Source organism: Sinohyriopsis cumingii, chromosome 7 (genome assembly GCF_028554795.1).
Source record: "Sinohyriopsis cumingii isolate HCF-2022 chromosome 7, ASM2855479v2, whole genome shotgun sequence".
Lineage (NCBI taxonomy): Eukaryota > Metazoa > Mollusca > Bivalvia > Unionida > Unionidae > Sinohyriopsis > Sinohyriopsis cumingii.
The window spans coordinates 42,880,656-42,908,025 of NC_142967.1; the positions used below are offsets into that span (position 1 = coordinate 42,880,656).

At 35.5% G+C, this 27,370-nt stretch overlaps 1 protein-coding gene across 2 annotated transcripts in view; it reads left to right on the plus strand.

The window, feature by feature from the left end:
- The window catches only part of LOC149795109 (uncharacterized), a 281,949-nt gene that overhangs the window by 16,927 nt on the left and 237,652 nt on the right, over positions 1–27,370 (plus strand). For both annotated transcript variants that reach the window (XM_089964814.1, XM_089964815.1), the window contains exons 2-5: positions 13,113–13,337; positions 15,723–15,824; positions 22,330–22,476; positions 24,563–24,733. In XM_089964814.1, coding sequence (XP_089820940.1) covers positions 13,113–13,337; positions 15,723–15,824; positions 22,330–22,476; positions 24,563–24,733 — 645 coding nt within the window. The remainder of the gene's footprint in view (positions 1–13,112; positions 13,338–15,722; positions 15,825–22,329; positions 22,477–24,562; positions 24,734–27,370) is intronic.

Below are 27,370 nucleotides of genomic sequence, written 5' to 3' on the forward strand. Positions count from 1 at the left end.
TACTACTTCTTATACAACTCCATATTATTCTCATGGTACTACTTCTTATACAATTCCATATTATTCCCATGGTACTACTTCTTATACAAATCCATATTATTCTAATGGTACTAGTTCTTATACAACTCCAAGTCATTCCCATGGTACTACTTCTTATACAACTTCATATTATTCTCATGGTACTACTTCTTATACAACTTCATATTATTCTCATGGTACTAATTCTTATACAGCCCCTTGTCTTATCATGGTACTACTTCTTATACAACCCCTTGTCTTATCATGGTACTACTTGTTAAACAACTCATTGTCTTTTTCATGGTGCTACTTCTAATACAAATCCTTGTCGTTCCCTTGGTACTACTTCTTGTACAACTCCTTGTCTCATGGTTCTAGTTCTTATACAACTCATTGTCCTTCACATGGTACTACGTCTTATACTCGACCATTCCGGCATCCGCCTCGGATGCGGGAGGTAGTGTGTTCGATCCCCGGCCGAATCATACCAAAGACTTACAAAAATGGTACTAACAGCTGCCTCGCTTGGCGCTCAGCATAAATAGGTTAGTGTTAGGACTGGTCGGCCGGTGTCAGTATAATGTGACTGGGTGGGACATCATCCTACATGTCTGCGGCATGATTCCCGAGTGCTGAACATTGCTATAAACTGCCACACTGCGGACATCGTAGCGATATGACTGAAAAATTGTTAAAGCTACAATAAAAATCCAAATCACACACACACACACACACACACACACACACACACCTATTCTATTACTCTGTTCGTTTTTCGTTCTCCCGTGCACCACCGTCGTGTATTGTCAAGGGAGACGGCAACGACGTACCGTATATGTACATATATTTTTGACTGATTTACTGAAATTTATCGGGAATGGGGCGGGGGGGGGGATAGTACTGTGAGTGCGCACTTTTTCAAGCCCATGGTATTTATCCAATGTCAGATATATATATTTAAACTTGTTGAGAGATTGTGCACAGGATGGGCGTCTTATATCATCCACAGATAACGAAGATGACTGCTGGTGGTGCGAGCAACTAGTTGTTTATACCACTTTAGAGTCTAACGTTGGCACATGGTGAACAAGACGGATAATTATCTAAAAATGCAACTACCTATATGAGGATTTTTTGTTGCTGCTTTGTTTTTGCTTTGTTTTTGTTTTAAACGGTGACATTGCATTTTCAAAAGTATGAAGGAACAAACAGATAAAAGGAACATTTCGTCTGCAAGGCTATTTCACGCGGGGCCGGATCAAATTTAAAGTATTTGGGGGGATGGGCTTACTCGAAAGGGCACCAAAGCAAAACTCTATGTGTCTGTTTGCTTAAAGCGTGCGAAATACCCAATAAATTTGCGCCAGAATAAAACTATCATCAAAATCTCAAGTTACAAGTGACTGTACAGGGCCGGATGGGAGGTGGGGTGGAGTTCAGGAATCCCCCAGGCTAACACACACACACATACATACACACACACACAGAGTCACTTGTCACTTGAAAATGAACCATCGTTTTATTCTTACGCGCGTTTATTCGGTATTATGCACACTTTGAGTAAAAAGACAAACCAACCTTTGCTTTATAATGCCCTTTCGAGGAAAGTCAAGGTGTGTCGCCCCCCCCCCCCCCACACACACACACACACTTGACCTGATCGGTTCCTGCTGTACGTTTTTGTGTACGCGTTGTTTTTTCTTTCTTTCCTTTTGTTGTTTTTTTTTATTTATTTGTTTGGTTGTTTATTTTTTAACCGGGGGGGGGGGGGAGACGCAAATCCTGGAAACCCCCCTCCTGCCCACGATCCTGCACTTGTCATGGTATGATAAATCAGTGTAACAATCTTAGAACTGGTTACCGTGTATTTTCGTTTTAAAAAATCGTCCTACTATAAAATATCAAGATTAAACGATATTTGAAAAATGGAAACTAAATATTCCCACTCCAACAAGGAAACACTTCGGACCCGAAATTTGAGCCCTTTTCCTTGCTGCCAATCGGGCAGTCCAGGCAGGCAAATATTGTATTATCCCCTCTACACATACAAGTAAAACTGAGATACTAAATGGAAGAATGGGTTGCACGTGACTAAGAACAAATCTAAATTTTAAACCTAATTGTACAACCTAGGTATCGCGCTTATGCATCTACACAATATGGGAGTAATTTAGTGGGTATGATAGCAGCTGCTGCACCGTATGTGCGGGCCCATTTTCATGCATCATACCTAATGTTATGGCATATGTTTTAGATTATAAAAGTTTATCAGTGATATCAATGATTCCAATACTTAAACTGGCAATATTCCAGGTATTTTGTAAAATGCGGGTGAAATAAATGCTTGATGTAAGCCTGGAGGGTTTGGAAGCTGCTGAAAATGATCCATGCTCCTTGTTAAACGCGTTTGGTCAAATATATTTTTGAAAATGAACATCATAGAGGATAAACGTTTGATCAGAATGTCTAAATTATTGGATTAAAAAATCAAATGAGGATTGGTCTTATTATGTTGTGCATTGTTGTTTGTGCCGATTTCCTTTCTTGTGTCTACCTAGGATACAAGTCGCGTATTACCGTATATATCCTAAAATAAACCTATTTAGTATGACAAACCTATCTTATTAAGAAAACATAAATATTTACCGAGAATGTCAATGTTTCGCAAAATTTACAAGGCTAGACCCATGGATTTATCATGGGGCGAAACATATCCTCAATGTTTAAAAAATACTTCCCATAAAAACAAAGCACTGGCATAGATTTTCCTTGTGTGATTCGGAATGTGGCAAAGGCCCTTCATTTTGGGCAAAAACTGGATCACTTAGGAATAAAATTTAAGATGTAAATTCTGCATGATTTTGAAATATTTTAAATTGGAATTCATTTGCATTTGGATTCAGTTCCATGAGTAACCTCCCGGCCTCACCCCCAACCCCAATCACAGATGACAGTTATAATTGATGTATTTGTCCATCTAAAATTCATTATGTTCTGTTCCGTATTTTATAACTGTTTGGCCTTGGCTGCACATTAAGATCCATTATTTCTAGTCTTTCATCAGCATTTCACTCGTCATCTCCACATTTGCACCAGATCAACATAACCAAGTTCAGCAAGTTGTCACGCTTATATTAGGCTTTAAAAAGTGGAGACATAGCACAAAGTTTTTTATTTTGTTGTTAGATATAGTTGGCTGCTAACTATGATATTGTGGATATTTAACTTACAAATGTACAATTAGATAAGACATAGGTTGGGCAATAGATTGCAAGTTATCAATGAGTAGGAATGACACTTGCATCACAGGTTTCTGATGCCCAAGTCTCTTGCTTTACATATTTATGATGCCCAAGACTCGTGCTTCACATATGTTTCTGATGCCCAAGACTCTTGCTTTACATATTTCTGATGTCCAAGATTCTTGTTTCACATTTGTTTCTGATGCCCAAGACTCTTGTTTCACATTTGTTTCTGATGCTGAAGACTCTTGATTCACATATTTCTGATGCCCAAAACGTTTGCTTCACATATTTCTGATGCCCAAAACGTTTGCTTCACATATTTCTGATGCCAAAAATGTTTGCTTCACATATGTTTCAGATGCCAAAGACTATTTCATCACATACATTTCTGATACCCAAGACTCTTGCTTCACATATTTCTGATGCCCAAGACTCTTGCTTGACATATTTCTGGTGCCCATGACTCTTGCTTGACATATTTCTGGTGCCCATGACTCTTGCTTCACATATTTCTGATGCCCAAGAAACATTATTACTGGTATTATTGAAAAGAACAGTCAAACCCAGTGAATTTATCAAAACTGAATTTTAGAGACAGGTGGCCGTTTCACACAGATGACCAGACTGGACAAGCCATAGATACAACAAATTAAAAGAAGATCAAGGATTATTTTTGTATAATATAGAGTACACATTTGGTATACCAGTGTGTGTTTTCTTAATTCGCCTAAATCAGTAACATGTTTTCTGAATGTTCAACATTAATGACATGAAAGGAATATGATGTGCTACTGAATGTATTGATCAAATGACTACTATGACATTCATAAATCGTTCATGTATGGACTGAGTTGTTAAATTATATACTGATGACCACACTTTATATAAAAAAGTGACCACTTACATGTTTTCCTCAAACTGTGGTCGGGTATGCTAATATATCATGAAAGTTGCACAAAAATGCCCATTTTACCAGCAGTAGATGCAATCTACAGTTCCACAAAGATGCCCCTTTTACCAGCAGTAGATGCAATCTACAATTCCACAAAGATGCCCCTTTTACCAGCAGTAGATGCAATCTACAGTTCCACAAAGATGCTCCTTTTACCAGCAGTAGATGCAATCTACAGTTCCACAAAGATGCCCCTTTTACCAGCAGTAGATGTAATCTACAGTTCCACAAGAATTCATTGTTTCCCTTTACCCTCATTTGCACTTCAGAGACCCCCAAATTTTTAATCTGACCCTCAGTTTTGACACCAAAGTTTGTTTTTTACTCAGTCTGACCCCCAGTTTTGAGACCAAGGAGACTTTTGACTCTCAGTCTTGCACCCCTAGGGGATACAATGATTCTGAATGTCCCTTTTACCAGCAGCAGACACAATCTACTATTCCACAAAAATGCCCCAATTACCAGCAGTTGCTGCAGAATCCCACAAAAATGCCTCTTTTACCAGCAGCAGATGTAATCAGAGTTCCACAATATTGGTGGGGGGGGGGAATTGCAGGTGTGGTCAGCTTGATTTGGTTTTGGTATCTGTGAAACAGTGTGACCATGAAACCCTGAGCCAGGAGGAGGATTTTAGCATCCAACAGTGTTCAGTGTTAGGAAAGTAGCATTACATCAAACAAGCCATCTGTTTATCAACATTTTTGTAGACATCCCATATCTCATATAAAAATAGGTTGTTCTTTGACTTTTGCACAGATAAAGAACCATTCTAGACTCAATCAAAACAGCAGGTTATGTGCTTTTGAGGTCATCCCAATCAAGATGGTGGAGGGAGGGAAGAAAGGCACAATTGGACATAATACACAGTTAATTTTACTATATGTTCTCTACATTTGTTTCTCAGTACTGACCTTTCCACTGTGTGACAATCAATGCAATTCATATGTTAATCTAAAATACCTTCAAAGATGACTTCACGGTGAAGTTCTTGTCAAAGGTTGACCTGCTCTTTTTTTAAATGCTGGACTGTCAACATAGCAGCATGTAAACAGAACACAGATTTCACTTCCGGATCATCACCAAGGCCTTATTACTCACTGTGTACTGTCGCCAAAATACATACAGACAACAACACCCTGAGCTCATATTATCAAGAATAAACAGTTACCTTTAAATCCCTACCAAAAATGCATAAATAAAACTCTTCTATCACCACCAAAATGAGAGAGGAAAAAATGTTCTTAAAATAGACTAGAACTACATTCGTGGGTACTGAACTGGAAGTATTAATTGTGATGTAATTCCTGACAGGCTCCATGTTTTACGCCAATTTTAGTCAAACTTTTATATTTGCATGCTATACCTATTTCAACTTTATACATGAAGTCTTTTTGAATTTCTTTGCAAACAAAACATGTGACACCTGTCAGAAAGTATGTAGTGCTGGTGTTCCACAGGGTGCAAGTTCTGGTCCAAGTGCTCTTGAGAAACCAAAACTAAATTTGCTATATCTTCCTTAATTATAGGAATTTTTCAATGCAGTAAAAACCTAATTGTGATACAAGATAAGCCCTGTCTGAAAATATGTTTGGAAGTTACAAAATATTGATAAATTAAAATTTAATGGCAAATTAAAGAAACATTTAAATTTTAAAAACTAAATTTTATTGAAAACTTAAATTTTCATACAAGTTTTAAAACACAGTTTGACAAATTTTAGACAGAAAAGTTGACTAATGAATGGTATTTAAAACAAATGGTAGTTTGGGTCTGTATAACTGATAACATTTTCCTCAGGGGTAGTGAAGCATCATAGCTCATAGTGATTTTGGCAGCAAACCGCAATATGCCTGTCCAGATGCATATAGGTGTACACACTAAAGAAACACTGACAGGTGCTATGTTCCACATTTATTGTGTCAGGTACTTAGGCAGTTGTTTCTATAACTAATAGCACATTCAGATTTAAAGTTCTGATGGGACCATTACCATGTTTTATAGCAAAAATGCATTCCATTTCAATGTCGATAACAACAAAAGGTGGCAATGGGATAGGAAAATAGTTTCTAGGGAGGTTCTACCTTACTGAAAAATGGTACTGATCTCTCTTGTGAAAACCTAAGCCATGTCTTTGAGGTGCCGTATATCAGTGTGGTGATATGAACTAATCTTGGTCACTTATGGCAGTACACTGCACATGCCCTTATGAAACCATGCTATTACCACCAGACTACTGGAGAGCTTCCAAGCTGATCCAACTCTAACACTTTGTTCCAGATACCAGGCTAGACCTGAAAAGATGCAATATGTTTCACTTAATTCTAGAAAACAGTAAGATCTATGTAAATGAAGTTAAAATGTGTTAGATATGGTGATTTCAAAATTAACATTAAGGTTGCAAGCATGTGGGAAAATATTAAACTTGACAGAGTGACACTCAGAAATGTGAAGCAATGGCCATGTATTAAAGTGATAAATTCATCCTAAAAATATATGAGGTTTCTAGAAGCACATTTAGCCATTTACAAGTTAAATAACTAATCAGGTAGACTATGTATCATAAAGTTTAAGGCAATGTTGGGGCGGTGAGGTTTGATCATTGGTGCAAACATTAGTACATACCAGTATACAGGAAAGTCAATTGACAATGTACTCAATTAGAATATGTTACTATAAGCAATCTTATTCATGAGGGAAATAACAATTTTGGATATTGCAAGTGAATACATCCAAATGTGGTCATACAAATCAACTATAGGTACCAAAAATCCTATATCATCAGCTAAATGTGAAATTCTGATCCCCAAAACTTGTAAACAAGGATGGAAATTTGCATATGTGGGACATATACAATGTACTTGTTAAGATCAAATGTGCAAACATAATTCAAATGATCTATTTGAACATTTATATTGTATTTTTAAGAGTGTTGGTTACCAATTATTAAGCTCATTGATTGAATGGAATCAGATATCAGCTGATGCTTCAATACCGCACTCTGTCAAAGTACTAAATTGAAATATGTTACCATACATAGGCATATTCATGATGAAAATAACATTTTGGGATATTTTCAGTGCACATAGCCATAAATGTACCTTACAGATTCACTATAGGTACAATGTCAGCCTATATGATGTAGTGAATGTGAACTTTTGATCCCAAACATTCTAAAATGGATGGATATTTGTACATGTGGGATATGTAACCATGTACAAAGTTAAATTCAAATAATTTGTTTGAATATTTCTTATGTAACTTTTAGAGTGTCAGTTAACAAATAGTATTAGTAATTAATAATGCATAAAGCAAGATGGATCATTAGAATTCCCATAACATCATATAGGCCACAATGCCGCACTACACCAATCAATATCTTAACCTAACTGAACAATAAAATGGAATGCATTTTGTGTTCAACTTACATCATTTTGCTTTTTTCTTACATCCAAGGGTAAATATACCTGGGGGAAGCATATTTTATCCCTTTGACCTGTATTTCATTCTCAGACAGATTAAAATGATTTAGTAGAGAACTTGAATAGGTTCTAGTATAAAGTTTTCATCTCTGTCCTCTCACTAAATACCTTATAACTATGTTTATAAACAATTACTGAAGGCTATTCAAGCAGATGTGTGTTACTCAGGAAGTGACCCCATCATAAACACATAAATTAACTGCTTGGACCCCTAATAAATAGTCTGAATGGCCAATACAAATTATAATTTTGTCTTCGTTTATTTTAAATGAAGGTCTCATTTTGACTACAAAGATATTTTCTCTGACAAAATGTGACAAAAATCCAACATTGGAGCTTTTATATGGTGTAGGAATATATACATGCTGATAACATTTAATGATTCCCCAAAATATTATATATGTGCATTTTAGTTTTTTTTGTTTTTTTATTATATATTTTTAAAATTTTATTAAAATTTTTAAAATAAAAATTAATTTTTTACTTTTAATTTCATTCTTATATTTTAAAAGTCAATATACATGACATATTAAAATTTCATGTGTCTATCATTATTAATAAAGATTTTATACCAATTTAAACTTTGCTCCAATACTGCCTTGACAGGACATAGTACAACATAGCAGCATGTAAACAGAACACAGATTTCACTTCCTGATCATCACCAAGGCCTTATTACTCACTGTGTACTGTCGCCAAAATACACACATACAACAACACCCTGAGCTCATATTATCAAGAATAATCAGTTACCTTAAAATCCCTACCAAAAATGCATAAATAAAACTCTTCTATCACCACCAAAATGAGAGAGGAAAAAATGTTCTAAAAATAGACTAGAACTACATTCGTGGGTACTGAACTGGAAGTATTAATTGTGATGTAATTCCAATTAGATGGTGGTATATAGCGCTGTAGATTAAATTATGTTCAAGTATGATCAGGGTTGGAATTTTGGAATGTCCAATAATAACTGAGAGGTGAAAAATAAACTTAAAATTCAACCGACCAGTATTTTGCTGCAGAGTTCTGATTTTGTACAATATATACTTTCTGTGGAGTCCAGCTGCAAAGTGCGCTGACAAAGGCCTGCCTTCACATAATGTACCTTCAGATCTGGGTCTATACAGTTTGTATGGAGGAATCAGTATAACAAAACAAAATAGACTCTGATCTGCTGTTGTATTATGCAATGGCAGATGAGTATTTATGTCTTTTACAGTTAAACTTGACATATAAGTGAGAACGTATGGTATCTCATAATTTCATGAAGCAGTTGAAAAACACTCTACCATATTCAAGCAACACTGGTTAATGGAGGCCAGGTTTGAAATAATGACATGAAATATGTTCTCAGACTACATCCTGTATTTTCTTGAAATTGTGCAGTCAATCATTAGTTTCTTGGAGTTTGTTTTCACTGCATGTCGTTCACTAACCATTCCCTGCTTATGACTCATCCCCACTTACGACATGCACACATGCAGGTTTGTACATAACAAAATCTTCTGCACAAGAATCTATATTACTTGTATGTAAAGATGCATGTATAAAATTCTTTGACATATCTGGATTTTTCATATATCTTCACTACTGTTTATTTTTGCTTGTAAGTCAAACAACATACAGTAGCCCTTGATCTGCCATCGCAGAATGCACAGGCAGATCAGGGTCTACGTTGTCTGTTCTACTGATTACTTCTAGCACACTGCATAGACCCAGGTTTGCTGGTGCATTATTTGATAGTAGATCTGGGTCTATGCAGTTTGCAGTTTGACTCTTGTTATAAGTGAGTATTTATGGTACTTCCTTGTCAGCCATGGTAGCTTATTAGGTAGAGTATTAGACATGTAATCCAAGGGTTCTTGGTTCCATACTCACCCAGACCAGCTGCCTCTATATATTCTTGTGAAAAGCAATTAGCTTCCATTTTCTTAGCATGATAAAAACCTTTATGGGTTAAAAGTGCTATTAAAAACCAACTAGACATCTCTACTTCCATTGAAAGTATGGCATTGATTCATGCCAACCTTACTGTGGCATATTTTATCTTCAAGAAAACATACATCAGGTAAAATAAAATTGTATTGTATAACTTCCTTACCAAATGGTTTGCTTCAGCAAATGTTGGAAACAAGACTGTTAGTGTGCACTGTTTTTAGGCAAATATCTGATATCAACAGAGAATTTCATTATCTAAGCTGTAACCAGGTACTGATGGATGGAAGCTGCCAGTTATTCAAAACATCACAGTTTTCTTCTGGGCAGCATAAATTGTGAGGAAATTTATATATTTCCCACATGTTAAATCTAAAAAGAAGACCAAGGTTGTTGACTACTTTATCATTTTTTTAAAGTCAGATGATACTTTGCTGTAAGATTAAGTCAGATGATACTTTGCAGTAAGATTAGTGTAGCATTTCTGTATGACTCTTAACAGAATTTGTACTACATAATGTGTGTGTGTGTGTGTGTGTGTGTGTGTGTGATTTGGATTTTTTAACATAGCTTTAACAATTTTTCAGTCATATTGCTGTGATGTCTGCAGTGTGGCAGTTTATAGTGATGTCTAGCACTGGGGCATCATGCCACAGACATGTAGCATCATGTTCCACTCAGTCACATTATCCTGACACCAGACTGACCAGTCCTAACACTAGTCTGTAATGCTGAGTGCCTAGCGAGGCAGCTGCTGGTAGTATTTTTATAAGTCTTTAGTGTGTCTCAGCCAGGGTTCGAACCTGCGACATCCCGCATCCGAGGCAGATGCTCTTATAACTAGGTCACTGGAGCAGTATGCGCTACATAATGATACCATATTCCCTCATTATAATACTGCCATCGGAAGCCATTGAATATACTGCCTTATAGTAAGACCCCTTATAATGGAGTACATTATACATATACTGTAGTTTCACTAGTATATAATGAAATGGGGTCCATTATCATACATGACTTGTAACAGAAACAGTGTTATAATGAAGGATCTTCTAACAGGAACTGTGTTATAAGGAAGGACCTTCTCAAAGGAACTGTGTTATAATGAAGGACCTTTCAACAGAAACAGTGTTATAAGGAAGGATCTTCTAACAGTAACTGTGTTATAAGGAAGGACCTTCTCAAAGAATCTGTGTTATAAGGAATGACCTTTTAACAGAAACAGTGTCATAATGAAGGATCTTCTAACAGTAACTGTGTTATAAGGAAGGACCTTCTCAAAGGAACTGTGTTATAATGAAGGACCTTTTAACAGGGACAGTGTTATAATGAAGGACCTCACGGGAACTGTTAATATGAAGGGCCTTGCAGTAGGAATACTTATAATAAAGGTCCTTAGAACAGGAAAAGTGTTATAATGAAAAGCCTTATAACATGAATAGAGTTATAATGAAGACCTTATAACAGGAACTATTATAATGAAGGGTCTTATAAGAGGAAAAGTTGTGAAGGGAAGGGCTTTATAGCAGGAAAACTGTTATAATGAAGGGCATTATAACATGAATTGTTATAATGAAGGGCCTTGTAACAGGAATATTGTTATAATGAAGGGCCTTACAACAGAAATGTTTATAATGAAGGGCCTTATAGCAGGAACAGTTGTAGTGAAGGTAAGGGCCTTATAACAGGAAAAGTGTTATAATGAAGGACCTTATAATGAACTGTCATAATAGACGGTCTTATAATAGGAACATTGTTATAATGAAGGGCCTTATAACAGGAACAGTGTTATAATGAAGGGCCTTATAATGAACTGTTATAATAGAAGGTCTTATTATAGGAACATTGTTATAATGAAGGGCCTTATAACAGGAACAGTGTTATAGTGAAGTTCCTTATAATGAACTGTTATAATAGAAGGTCTTATAATAGGAACATTGTTATAATGAAGGGCCTTATAACAGGAACAGTGTTATAATGAAGGTCCTTATAACTGGAACAGTATTATAATGAAGGGCTTTATAACAGGAACAGTGTTATAATGAAGGACCTTATAATGAACTGTTATAATAGAAGGTCTTATAATAGGAACATTGTTATAATGAAGGGCCTTATAACAGGAACAGTGTTATAATGAAGGTCCTTATAACTGGAACAGTATTATAATGAAGGGCCTTATAACAGGAACAGTGTTATAATGAAGGGCCTTATAACAGGAAGTGTTATAATGAAGGACCTTATAATGAACTGTTATAATAGAAGGTCTTATAATAGGAACATTATTATAATAAAGGGCCTTATAACAGGAACAGTGTTATAATGAAGGTCCTTATAACTGGAACAGTATTATAATGAAGGGCCTTATAACTGGAACAGTGTTATAATGAAGGGCCTTATAACTGGAACATTGTTATAATGAAGGGCCTTATAACTGGAACATTGTTATGATGAAGAGCCTTATAACTGGAACAGTATTATAATGAAGGGCCTTATAACAGAAGCCGTTGTAATGAAGTGTATTACAACATGAACAGTGTTATAATGAAGGGCATTATAACAAGAACAGTGTTACAATGAAGGGCCTTATAACAGGAACAGTATTATAATGAAGTGCCTTATAACAGGAACAGTGTTATAATGAATGGCCTTATAACTGGAACAGTGTTATTATGAAGGGCCTTTTAACTGGAACAGTGTTATAATGAAGGGCCTTATAACAGGAACAGAGTAATAATCAAGGGCCTTATAACAGGAACAGTGTTATAATGATGGGCCTTATAACAGGAAAATTATTATAATGAAGGGCCTTATAACAGGAAATGTTTTAATGAAAGGCATTATAATGAGGGAGTGCTGTGCACATTTTGAGAATCTTGAAAATAATTATTGTAATCATTCATGTCTTTGAAGCACTCCTGTTATTATTTCAAACTGAGTGCTACTAAATGGCATATATTCAAGGGTGAAAAAAATGATAATACCAAATCAAAGATTTTGTTGTTTTCATTACCTGCGAATTGATTATCAGATTTGTTTGGTAAATCCAAACAAACGTTATGTTCATATAGAGACAGACTCATTCAGAGATTTAGTTACTATATCATTTTTATGGCTCCTGACAAATGTCAATGACTGAGGTTTTTTATAGCTGAAATAAATAAAACTTACTGTGTTTGATCATGACCATAGAAGGAAATTTTTTAGTCACATTGTGTCCTTCAGTCTGGACCAATAAAAAATCCAGTTGTCTAAACTGATTTGTCATTGGTCCAGATTGAAGGCCTCTATGTGACTGAAAAACAGTTTGGCTCCATTGTCATGATCATCAGCTGCTAAGGTAGCTGGATGAAAGAAAAAATGGAGGACTGATATACTGCATGTCTTCTTTTCCTTGACTACAGATTGAGACGGTAAGTGACAAAATGAAAGAGAAAACGGAAGACTGATATATTGCATGTCTTTTTTTTTTCTTGACTACAGATCGAGAAGCTAAGTGAAACAGAAGATGTTCACAGCATTCTAAAGAAGATTGTCCATGATTGTGATGAGACCAGTCTAACATCCACCAAAAAGGCCCTTCAGCTTAGACTGGATCCATGGTCAGTCCAACGACTGTCCGAAATACTGGCAAGACTTAATCACTCCAAGCTCATTACAATGGCAACTGATACTGATGGGACCAAAAATGCCTCCTCTGCTACCTCGGTGAGTGTTATATTTACTCCTCTGCTACCTTAGTGAGTTATATTTACTACTCAGCCACCTCAGTGAGTGTTATATTTAATCCTCTACTACCTCAGTGTTATATTTACTCCTCTGCCACCTTGGTGAGTGTGATATTTACTTATCTGCCACCTCAGTGAGTGTTATATTTAATCCTCTGCTACCCCAGTGAGTGTTATATTTACTCCTCTGCTACATTGTGAGTGTTATATTTACTCTTCTGCTACCTCAGTGAATGTTATATTTACTCCTGCCACCTCAGTGAGTGTTATTTATTCTTCTGCTACCTTGTTGAGTGCTATATTTACTGTTCAGCCACCTCAGTGAGTGTTATATTTATTTCTCTGCCACCTCGGAGAGTGTTACACTTCTTACAAGGTCAAAGGCACGGAGACCTTCGCAAGAAAATCAGAAAGTTGAAAGCTGAAAATCTGTACACTGTTAATCCAACGAATTTCGTGAAATTCTGCAAAGAATGCATGATTTATATTGTACATAGTATGGTAATATTGTTTGTGGTGATAATGAATATCAGGTTTGTAAACAGAATTTGACTTCTCCTGGCTTTTATCTGGCCCCTTTTGGGATCTTCAAAATCACTGCTGCATTTATTTCAGAAGTTGTTGTTGTTCTTGTTGTGAGGTTTAATGCCATTTTACAGCACACAATAGGCTATACATGGTGGCCAGTATTAATGGTGGAGGAAGAACGCAGGAAAAACCCAGGAAAAAACCACCGACCCACGATTTCAGAAGTAGTATGCAATGAAGAAAAATGGTAGACTTGTGTTCCAAATAAATTCTAGATAGGAATTGTTTACTCAAGCTTCAAGCATTAAAATCTCATCATGGAAGCCTCAAGTCATCAGAGGCTGATAGGTATATGAATATGGATTTACTGAGTAAATGGGAAACATCCATGGACATTTGCAGCCCCTATTGTTTTCAAATTGACTCCACTTTTTGACCTGGTAGGGATCCAAGGGACCCACTTTTTTCATTCCTGGAATCATATGTATCAGAGTCTATATCAGTCAATTTCAAAATTTTAATTAGTAGCTTCTTAATTTTAATTAATTAGCATCTAAACCATTATATTTTTTTATCTACATAAATTGAATGTGCTTTTATAGAAATGAAATTATTTGCCATATGTATTCTCAATTATGTCAAGGAACATCTGACTCATGCACATTTTTTCCAACTCTTCTCATTTGGGGGCTAGGACCTGGATGACAATGTGTGTTGCCTTGGTACACTCATATGAAGATTTCTGTGCCATCTCCGAGTATGGTGGACACAAGTATTTCTTAAACTGTCATCTCTAACAATTTTGTTTCCTCGGCCATTTCTTGCTCCCAATCCCCAACTTATCCTACTTTTTATAAAGATTCACCTGTCTGTCTGCAGTTCAGACCAAGTCTGCCTTAAATCACAGGCCAAAAAGTCTAAAATCCAGACACAAAATCCGATCCCATCCAACTGGCAAATTTTTAGTGTAAAAAAATCGGGTTTCTAAAGCTGTTTTTCCCACTGCATTTTGTTATGTGAAAGAAAGTCCAGATTATTTTTTGGTATCATTGTAGAGCTACATCTGTCTGCTCTTTTGTAATGATGCTACTTTGTTGTATTTTAAATGACCTTGACACTACAGAGCTTGGAAGTAGGGTACAGCCTCAGGCGGGATTGGGACTGAATGAGTTAAGAATTCTTAATCTGACTACCCATCATGCATCATTGCACCAACTGTTGCCCAGGTGGAACAGCTCTAGTCCCAAGTACACTGGTTCTGGCTGGTTTCTGCAATGATGCACAATATATGACCCTCTGACACATTTTGTGTCTCCTGTGTCCTGTGTGTTTTATTCATGTTTATTTATGCTGTTATTATAGACACAACATTTGCACTGCTTTCCACTTAGTTCTAATAAAGATTGATTTTGGCCCATGTATATGTTTGAGTTATGCACCCTTTTTGTAATGTGTGGACAGAAAACATAAAAATGCTGTTTGTTTCTTTTTTTCAATTTGTTTTTAAAAATCTTTTAATTTTCAAAGTTTCAGCTAATGGTTTTGGGGTCGACAGCCTTTAAAATGATTTTTTTGTTGTCCTACATCTGGTTGAATTACATGTATGCAGAATGAAAATTTCCTTTGGGTCCTGAATGGCCAGTTATTTACATGATTGTTTTGATTGCAACGTTTAGACTCATAACTTGAACTGTGCAACAACCTGGTGTCTAAATCCTTTCTTTAAACACACTTCTGCATAAATACACAGATGAATTTTATTACTTGATAAATGAATTCAAATGAAATGCTTGTCAGTAATTGCTTGCATGAGTTTATGCTTTCTTCTTTTTTTCAGTCCGGCTGCTCTGAAGAAGAGAGCAGCCAGAAATCTCAGATGAAAGTTGCTGAGCTGGAGTTGGCACTTAAAGCCTCAGTTTCACAGGACAGCTCTCAGCTGGTTAGTGTCATTACCCAACTCACTTCCTCTAGAAATTACTAACCAACAGAAAACCATAATTTCTAATCCTTATGCAAAATAATGCTTTATTTATTTTATATCATTTTTACAAATACACAATTTACATACCCATTAATCGTGATCATGCTACGGAGGCAAAGTGGGAGGCTAAGTCATGGAAAAATACTTTGCCTTCTTCTATAAAAAAAAGTGAAAATGACTTTGCCCTGTTACGTTTTAGATGTTAACTAAGTGGTAGCAATTTATAGCTTTTGAGTTATAGTGTTGTAGCCCCAGGCAAAATCTATTGCATCCTTTTCAGATGTAAATATCTATTTTGTGCCAGCCAAATAAACTTGTGCACATTCACAGGCATGTATTTTAAAAGATGATTTATCATTAAAAAATAGTGTTTATTAATGGAATGTACAAGTATCATTGACAGGAAATACATTGACACTCTCCCAAATATGGCCACATTTATGTTTTATTGTACACCTGTATTTGGTCATTGTACCAAGCCCTTCATATTTTCTTTCTCAACAATGGTTACTGGAAAGATTCTTTAAAAATCCCAGTGGTTTTTCTGGGACCGAATGCCTTATAAAATTTTCAAACGTTTTGACAAATATATCTGGAAGGTCTGCAGCATTGTTTTACCACCCCACCCTACCCCCACCCCCATCCCCCGCTGAAATTCAAGATCCCCAAAACTATTAAAACTGAAGATTTAGACTGAAATAAAATAGAGTGAGCCTATATTTAGCACTAACCTATAGAAGCAAATCTAGTATCCAGGTGTCTGACATTCCAATATTTTTTCATAAATTACTGATTGTGGTTCAGTGGCTGTGTGTACGATTCACAACCAGATCAATGTTTTTTAAGAATTTTGCAATCAGATCAACCTTGGCTAGCATACAGGGTGAGTCCTTGTGCAAGGTGCTTTATTTCAATCACTGCAGCACTATAAATAACTTATATATATTGCTGTGCCATACAACACCAAACCAAACAAGACCCTCCCCCCGTTTTTGCATACACAGAAATGAAACATTCCTTTGATTTTAATCAATCTGATTATAATCAGATCTGCGCTATTCTACCAGAAGATTTGACAATGACAGCTTAGGGTCATGTTCTAGTGACCTCTGAACTATCCCATGGAAATGCAGCTTTCAGAATTCTGAAATTGAATCAAATCATGTGGCACACATTGATGACCTTTAGCCATGCTGCTCATTCTGCCAAATGCTAAGATGTAAGACTTCATCTGATTGGCTGATAAAATTAGAGATTATGGTAATAACATAGGTCACAAGGACATGACCCCTACTAATATGCTGTCAGATCTTCATGTGGGACGGTGGAGATGTGATTTTAATCAGATTGGATTTAACTAATGTGTATCCTTTCAATCATTTATACTCTACTAATCCAATGAGAGATTTATAATTATGAGGCATTAAAACCAGGACTCATTGAGTCATAAAGAGCCCTAAAGTGTGTGTGTTTGCCTTAGATTTTTAACATAGCTTTGAAACATTTTCCGTCATATTGCTATGATGTCTGCAGTGTGGCAGTTATAATGATGTCAGTGCACTGGGAGATCATGCTGCAGACATGTAGCATCATGTACCACCCAGTCATATTATCCTGACACTAACCTGTCAATGCTGAGTGCCAAGCGAGGCAGCTGCTAGTACCATTTTTATGTCTTTGGTATGACTCAGCTGGGATTTGAACCTGTGACCTCCTGAATGCAAGGTGGACACACTAACCACAAGGTGACTGGAACAGTCACAGTCCTAAAGAGATGAAATCATATTGAGAAAACTGATATTGTTTAAAAGAAAGAAAAGGAAAATTGGACTTACTGAATGGATCTACATTTCTGACTGCCATAAATTACATCATTATCACAGACATTTACTGAAGCTTAAAGCAAACCAATGATAAATTCTTCATTCCACGAAGAACTTCATGATTAGAGACACCTTCTCATTCTGGATCTGTTGAAGTGGTTCCAAGTACATAGAAGTTCCCATTTTCAAATATCCCATATACCTCGATAGTTATTATCATTTTTGTTATCACAAGGCTGCAGAAGCTATGTATTTCTAAATTTAGATTACTCATATATTTGAATATTCAACATTTCTTACAGTAACGTATTCATTAGTAAAATTCTGAATTAGATATGAAGATACATTTATTGATTTGCTTTTGCTTCACAACTACTGCTCCAGTGGCCTAAGTGATTAGAGCATCCGCTTCCAATGCAGGAGTTCACGGATTCAAACCCAGGCCAAGTCACACCAAAAACTTATGAAAATGGTACTAGCAGCTGCCTCGCTTGGCAGTCAGCATTAAGAGGTTGGTATTAGGACTGGTCGGCCTGGTGTTAGGATAATGTGACTGGGTGAGACATGATGCCACATGTCTGCAGCATGATGCCCAAGTACTAGACATCACCATAAACTGTCACACTGTAGACATTGTAGCGATATGACTGAAAAATATTTTAAAAGTATGTTAAAAATGCCCAAAACACATGCATACACATTTCAAAACTTCTTATATTGGAGAATTAGATCTTTTGTAATTTTCTTGTCCAATTATTTAGTAGTCTCCTCAGAATGAAAATTTTAATGATAACTGTTTTATATTTAGTAGTAGTTTCACTTCCCTACAGAATACAAATATATGTTTTGTAAATTTTCTATATTTTTTGTAAGATGAGAAATATTTTTGCAATGTGTAGAAATCAGTGTGTGGTTTTGAAGTGGAATGTAATTAATGTCTACTTATTGTATCCTGAAATCAAATCATTTTAAAACACTAATAGAAATTTTCACTGGATAAATAGAATGTCATGACCAAATCCTGAAATCAAATCATTTTAAAACAGTAATAGAAATTTTCACTGGATAAATAGAATGTCATGACCAAATCCTGAAATCAAATCATTTTAAAACAGTAATAGAAATTTTCACTGGATAAATAGAATGTCATGACCAAATCCTGAAATCAAATCATTTTAAAACACTAATAGAAATTTTCACTGGATAAATAGAATGTCGTGATCAAATCCTGAAATCAAATCATTTTAAAACTGTAATAGAAATTTTCACTGGATAAATAGAATGTCATGACCAAATCCTGAAATCAGATCATTTTAAAACAGTAATAGAAATTTTCACTGGATAAATAGAATGTCGTGATCAAATCCTGAAATCAAATCATTTTAAAACAGTAATAGAAATTTTCACTGGATAAATAGAATGTCATGACCAAATCCTGAAATCAAATCATTTTAAAACAGTAATAGAAATTTTCACTGGATAAATAGAATGTCATGACCAAATCCTGAAATCAAATCATTTTAAAACAGTAATAGAAATTTTCACTGGATAAATAGAATGTTGTGATCAAATCCTGAAATCAAATCATTTTAAAACAGTAATAGAAATTTTCACTGGATAAATAGAATGTCATGACCAAATCCTGAAATCAAATCATTTTAAAACTGTAATAGAAATTTTCACTGGATAAATAGAATGTCATGACCAAATCCTGAAATGAAGTCATTTTAAAACACTAATAGAAATTTTCACTGGATGAATAGAATGACAGATGATCAAATCCTGAAATCAAATCATTTTAATGGACTGTAATAGAAATTTTCACTGGATAAATAGAATGGCATGATCAAATCCTGAAATCAAATCATTTTAAAACACCAATAGAAATTTTCACTGGATGAATAGAATGTCAGATGATCAAATCCTGAAGTCAAATCATTTTAAAACACTAATAGAAATTTTCACTGGATAAATAGAATGTTGGGATCAAATCCTGAAATCAAATCATTTTAAAACAGTAATAGAAATTTTCACTGGATAAATAGAATGTCATGACCAAATCCTGAAATCAAATCATTTTAAAACAGTAATAGAAATTTTCACTGGATAAATAGAATGTCATGACCAAATCCTGAAATCAAATCATTTTTAAACAGTAATAGAAATTTTCACTGGATAAATAGAATGTCATGACCAAATCCTGAAATCAAATCATTTTAAAACAGTAATAGAAATTTTTACTGGATAAATAGAATGTCATGACCAAATCCTGAAATGAAGTCATTTTAAAACGCTAATAGAAATTTTCACTGGATGAATAGAATGACAGATGATCAAATCCTGAAATCAAATCATTTTAATGGACTGTAATAGAAATTTTCACTGGATAAATAGAATGGCATGATCAAATCCTGAAATCAAATCATTTTAAAATACCAATAGAAATTTTCACTGGATAAATAGAATGACAGATGATCAAATCCTGAAATCAAACCATTTTAATGGATTGTAATAGAAATTTTCACTGGTTAAATAGAATGTCATGATCAAATCCTGAAATCAAATCATTTTAAAACACTAATATAGATTTTCGCTGGATAAATAGAATGTCATGATCAAATCCTGAAATCAAATCATTTTAATACACTAATAGAAATTTTCACTGGATGAATAGATTGACAGATGATCAAATCCTGAAATCAAATCATTTTAAAACACTAACATAAATTTTCATTGGATAAATAGAATGTCAGATGATCAAATCCTGAAATCAAATCAATTTAAAACACTAATAGAAATTTTCACTGGATAAATAGAATGTCATGATCAAATCCTGAAATCAAATCATTTGAAACCCTAATAGAAATTTCACTGGATGAATAGAATGACAGATGATCAAATCCTGAAATCAAATCATTTTAAAACACTAACAGAAATTTTCATTGGATAAATATAATGACAGATGATCAGATCCTGAAATCAAATCATTTTAAAACATTAATAGAAATTTTCACTGGATGAATAGAATGACAGATGATCAAATCCTGAAATCAAATCATTTTAATGGACTGTAATAGAAATTTTCACTGGATGAATGGAATGACAGATGATCAAATCCTGAAATCAAATCATTTTAAAACGCTAACAGAAATTTTCATTGGATAAATAGAATGACAGATGATCAAATCCAGAAATCAAATCATTTTAAAACACTAATAGAAATTTTCATTGGTTAATTAGAATGTCATGATCAAATCCTGAAATCATTTTAAAACACTGATATAAATTTTCACTGGATGAATAGAATGACAGATGATCAAATCCTGAAATCAAATCACTTTAATGGACTGTAAAAGAAATTTTCACTGGATAAATGGAAGGACTCATTTTTTAATGAGCAAGGCATTAATTTTAATTTTATAACAGGGAGTAAACTAGTGTTGGAAGCTGGAGTATGAGAGAAACACTGTTTATATTTTTTAGCAGTGTGATAATACAAAGTCCATAAATAGAAAAGGGGAATTCCTTGATAAACATGATGACTGAATAACAACTTTTTTCCAAAGCTTGTCATTTGCAAGTGAGTGAACATATTTTTGAAAATTTATGCTATATTTCTGTAGCAGTGATGATTAAAAGCATTGGACATTTTTAAATGTGATAATTGTCTGCAGTGGAAACATATAGCAAGTGCTGCAACTGTTTTCCGCAAGTCGGTTTCTCCCCACCATACATGTATCAGAACATTGTAAAGAAAGAATTTTTGGTGATTTTAGCCATGATGGTTTTTATGGTGCAAGTGTTATTTTAGCCATGCTTCTTTCTTAAAGGTGGAGATTTTTATCTTGTAGATGTTTTTTTAAGATGTTAGTTACATCCTACGTTCATATTAGAAGTACACTATCTCTACTCGCTTATAAGTCGAGTCAAACTGAAAACAACAAAGATCCCAATCTGCCATAGCGTAATGAGCATGCAGATCAGGGACTTTGTTATTTATTCTACTGATTACTCCTGACAAACTGTACAGACCCAGATCTGCTGGCACATTATACAAGAGCATTTCTGGGTCTGTGAAGTTGCAATTGGACTCGTCTTGTAAGCAAGTGCATATGGTTCTGGTATATTCAGTTCCCTTGGGGCAGAGCTTGAAGCTGTTTGTGCACAATAAGGCAAAATTAGTAACTGTAACACATTGCATTCTTGGACATTTTTTGATTATCCCTACCCATCAAAGTCAGGTGGGACGTTTGTTCTTTTGTTTACTTCTATCCATTTTGCCTGTCTGCTGTCTGTGTATCTCTTTTCTGTCTCCAGAGAATAACTCCAAAATTGGTCAAGATATCTCTTTTTAAATGGTACACATATTAGACTAGTGATCCTAACAAGCCTTGTTACTGTTAAAATTTCTTCACTTTTCAATGTTTTTGAAATTGTTTGTGTCCATTTATCTCCACATTGATCCATTGATTATCCATATTTACATTTACTGTATGAAACTCAAAGGTGGTTTAAGATCTTACATCCTTCCATCATACACTTTCATTTCTGGAGGAAAAATAAAAAACAGTTGAAGAGGCAATTACAGTGGAGCAGAGGATATTGATGATAACATCCTTCTATTTGTAACTGTTTTGCAGATAAGAAAGCTGAGAGACCTGGAACAAAAATGTAAATCTCTTCAGGAAAAGAACAAAAAATTCCTGGAGAAGAACATGGAGTTGACTACAGCAAACAGGAATTTGAGGGATGACATCAAGAAAGTAGATGAAGAAAACAAGAAACTGGTGAGACAAATATTTTTAAGCCTACCTACAAATAATTTATACATTCCCATCTATAGTCCTGGATTTTTATCAATATCAATTACCTTATGGTAAACCGAGAGTTTCACAAAATTGGTATGCTTTATCTGTCCATGTACATGTAAATATGACATAGATGTGCTTAAATTTCAACGAGTCCTTGCTAAAACAAACACGCTGTATATACTAGTTTATAAGTCAAGTCAAACTTCAAACAAGAAAGATCCTAGTCCACCATAGGATAATGCACCTGCAGATACAAGTCTATGTTGTTTTTTCTACTTATTTCTCTTAATAAACTGCACAGACCCAGATTTGCCTGCACATTATGCGACAGCAGATCTAAGTCTGTGCAGTTTGCAGTTGGACTCATCTTATAAGCAAGTATATATGGCAGCCGTTTTGATAACTGATGGCCAGGTGTATTGAAGAACTTCATTTTACCATTGAACCCAAATAAATATGCAAAGCTTATTTCATGGGCAATAGGACTTATAGTGAGAGGTCCAAGGGCAGCCTGGGAGGTAATGGAAGTGGTACGGCAGCAAGATAGGTATGAGAGGTGGGAGAGCAGCCTGAGAGGTAATAGGAAGTAGTAAAGCAGCATGAGAGGTATAAGAGGTGGGAGAGCAGCCAGGGAGATGAGAGATCAGTTTGGGTGGCATGGGAGACAGGAAGACAGCCTGGGAGGTAATGTGAGGTGGGAGAGCAGCCTGAGAAGTAATTGGAGGTGGGAGGATAGCCAGAGGAGTAATGGGAGGTGTTAGGGCAGCCTGATAGGTAAAGTGGGGGATGGGTTTATATTAAAGTATTGATTCATCATATTAGAGTCAAATTATGGAAAATAATGGGTGTACCTTGCTTTATTATTTATTACATTACATTATTTATTATATTTATTACATTGATAATATTCTGAGAGTTAGCTGTGCCTCGTTTTTTGAAATGATTATTTACTATTTTATCCATCTGACAAATAATTATCAACTTGTTTTCATGCGTCCATATCCTACACTATTTATTACATTGATAATACACTGAGAGTTAGCTGTGCCTCGTTTTTTGTAATGATTATTTACTATTTTATCCATCTGACAAATAATTATCAACCTGTTTTCATGCATCCATATCCCCACCCATCCCTTCAGGGCAGGCATATATGCAACCAGTTTTCTGTGGGTTGCATCCCATGTTGGTGAAGGAAGGAGAGGCTGGGTTGTTGCAATTCCAATATAGCAAACTGCTTTAGCCTTAAATTCAGTCCAGACCTGGAGTCAAAGAGGCCTGGTCTAATCAAATGTATAGTAATGCCAAGCTTTGGAGACTTTGTCAGCTTCAGTTTCCATATGCCACCCCCCACCCCCCCCATTTACATCACCATGACAACATTGAGACACCTGTACTGCTATGTTTGGAACCTCAGGTAAAGGACATGACATCTCACAGCACTAGTAGCAATGGCTAGTCGGGTTAGGATTTGTTACATTTGAGTAGATCATCCAGTGCAACCCAAACATAAAAAATGCAAATATCAGTTAATTCCCAATATAAAATTGCTAGTGGGAACTGTGCTTGTTTCAACATGACAAAATGACAAGTTCATTGCTGTTACCATTGCTGTGTCAGGACATGAAAATGAGATGATGATGGTGGTGGTGGTAATGATGAATATGGTGGTGGTGATGATGATGATAATGATAATTATGGTAAAGATGAAGATACTGGGGATAGTGGTGGTGGTGGTAAAGATGATGATGGTGGAAATGATGAAGATGATGATGGTGGGAATGATGAAGATGATGGTGGTGGTAATGATGATGCTGGTAGTGTTATTAATGAAAATGAATTTAGTAACAGTAATGATGAAAATGGTGATGGTAATGGAAGTGATAATAATGATTTTGATGATGTTAGTGTTGTTGATGAATATGATGACCAAGGTGATGAAGGTGGTGACAGTAATGAGGATGACGGTGATGATGACAATTAACATTGATGATAATGATAATAGTTTTGTTATAAGCAACCATGACAACTAGTGTTCAAAAATGTATAATTGTATTTTCAGCAAGAGCTAAGAGAACAGAATAAGCGTAAAGCTATGCAATTGTCACGACAGTTAAGTCAAGAGAGACTGGAAAAAGGAACTCTAGAACTTCAGTTGCAAGAGCTAGATGGTATTCGTCACCAAGTTGCAGAACAGACAAAATCCATTGCCGCTCTCAAACAGACCATTGCTGTAAGATCAAGAACAGAAATGACATCAACATAATATTGTGTTCTATCTTTATATTTTGAATACATCAGTTATGTACAATTCAGTATTATATCCAATATGCATATCTATTGATACATTTACATTTAGGCATCATATCCATATGAACTGACACATTTACATTTGGGTATTATATCCATATGTATTGATATGTTTACATTTTGGCATGTTTTGGGACACCAAAATTATTAAATTCCCCCATTGTATCCCATAAACAATTCATCAAAGCCTATTGTATCCCATTAAATTCTTCCATTGTATCCCATTAAATTCCCTATGGTATCCCATTAAACAGTGCATCAAAGCCTATTGTATCCTATTAAATTCCTCTATTGTATCCCATTAAATTCACTATGGTATTCCATTAAACAGTGCATCAAAGCCTATTGTATCCTATTAAATTCCTCTATTGTATCCCATTAAATTCCCTATGGTATCCCATTAAACAATGCATCAAAGCCTATTGTATCCTATTAAATTCCTTCATTGTATCCCATTAAATTCCCTATGGTATCCCATTAAACAATGCATCAAAGCCTATTGTATTCTATTAAATTCCTCCATTGTATCCCATTAAATTCTTTATGGTATCCCATTAAACAATGCATCAAAGCCTATTGTATTCTGTTAAATTCCTCCATTGTATCCCATTAAATTCCCTATGGTATCCCATTAAACAATGCATCAAAGCCTATTGTATCCTATTAAACTCCTCCATTGTATCCCATTAAATTCCCTATGGTATCACATTAAACAGTGCATCAAAGCATATTGTATCCCATTAATCAATGCTTAAAAGGGTCAGGACAGATTAGTAAATTCCAAGGAATCTGGATACAGAACTTCAGACTATATTTGTTGGCAGTATTATTTGCAGTGGATTATGGTATTTTTTGTCCTGCAGGTAATTAACCAGTTCTTTACTTGACCAACAGGTGAACTTAAAAGAAAAAGAAGGAAAGAAAAAGAAAAGAATGACAACTAATCATGTTTAATTTAATTTCGTAAAATTTTATTCACCCTCATCATTGCTTTAGAGTGGGCCTTAGGTGGTCGAGTGATCTAAATTGCTTACCTTTTTCGATTGTGGACATCCCACTTTTGTCTGAATTGGTTGGAGTCTAGGGCTCAGCAAATGTGGGTATGTGAGAAAATTAGCCACTAGCTTCCTGTAGGTCAGTGGTTCTTTTGGGGGTTTTCCCGGGCTCTTTCACCACTGTTTATACTAGCCACCATGTATAGCCTATCATATGCTGAAAAATGGCATTAAACACAAAGAGAAAACAACATCAGTGCTTCAGAGTGCAGCTAAAATGATCACATTTGTAACTGAAATGTACAGACTAGCAAGTGAAAATTGTCAACTGGACACCCTTCAGAATAAAAATATGGAAACCAGAATATGATCTCAGCATGCTCCAATTACAAGAATATACCACATTTTACACTAAAAACATTTAGAAGATGTAACTTAGCAAGCAGCATAAAGCCCTTTTCATTGTAAGACTGCCAGTTCCTTCATGAAGTTGCCATATTTATGGGTAGATTGCCTGGCTTGCAGTGACCAGTCTTAAGCATGACCTGTGCATTCAACCTTTGTTATTGATATGGTTCTAAAAAAATCATGGAGACAAAAATATACCATTTGGATAGTATTAATGACAGTCAAAGTAACCTAGAGATAGATTTGGCTAAAACTTTAATTCACATAAATTTTCATCAGAGGAAAATACAGGTTAAGAACCTTTAAAATGTACATGTATGTTTTAGTGAACTCCACAGTGAATTTTAAGTTTTGCTTGAGGTTGAAGCAGATGGTGACATTTCTATCAGACTGGTCTAGGAGCTTACACTCTTTCGTTAGAAATCCCTTTAAGTATGCCATAAATAAAACATTTGCTTTATTAATTTTCTACCATTAATTCCCCACTAAACTGATTTCTGCTCTCAACATCTAAGGCAGTAGTTATCAATCTTGTTACTACAGTGGCCCAGCTTTTGAAGTGTTCTTTGGGCTGCAAGCACACATTAGGCCCAGCTTGCAGCTCTCAGTGTGTTCTGTAGTTTGCACACACACATTAGGCACACTTGCAGCTCTCAATGTGTTCTGTGGGTTGCACACACATACACACAGTAGACCACATTTGCAGCTCTCATTGTGTTCTGTGGGTTACACACACAGTAGGCCACACTTGCAACTATCAGTGTGTTCTGTGGGTTGCACACATGCACACACACACAGATACTTACACATACAGTGGGCCACATTTGCAGCTCTCAGTGTGTTCCTTGGGTTGCACACACACACACAGTAGGCCACACTTGCAGCTCTCAATGTGTTCTGTGGGTTGCACACACAGTTAGCCACACTTGCAACTCCCAGTGTGTTCTGTGGGGTGCACAAACACACAGTATGGCACACTTGCAACTCTCAGTGTGTTCTGTGGGGTGCACAAACACACAGTATGCCACACTTGCAACTCTCAGTGTGTTCTGGGTGTTGCACACATATATACACAGTATGTAACACTTGCAGCTCAATGTGTTCTGTGGGTTGTACACACACACACACACACACACACACAGAGTAGGCCACACTTG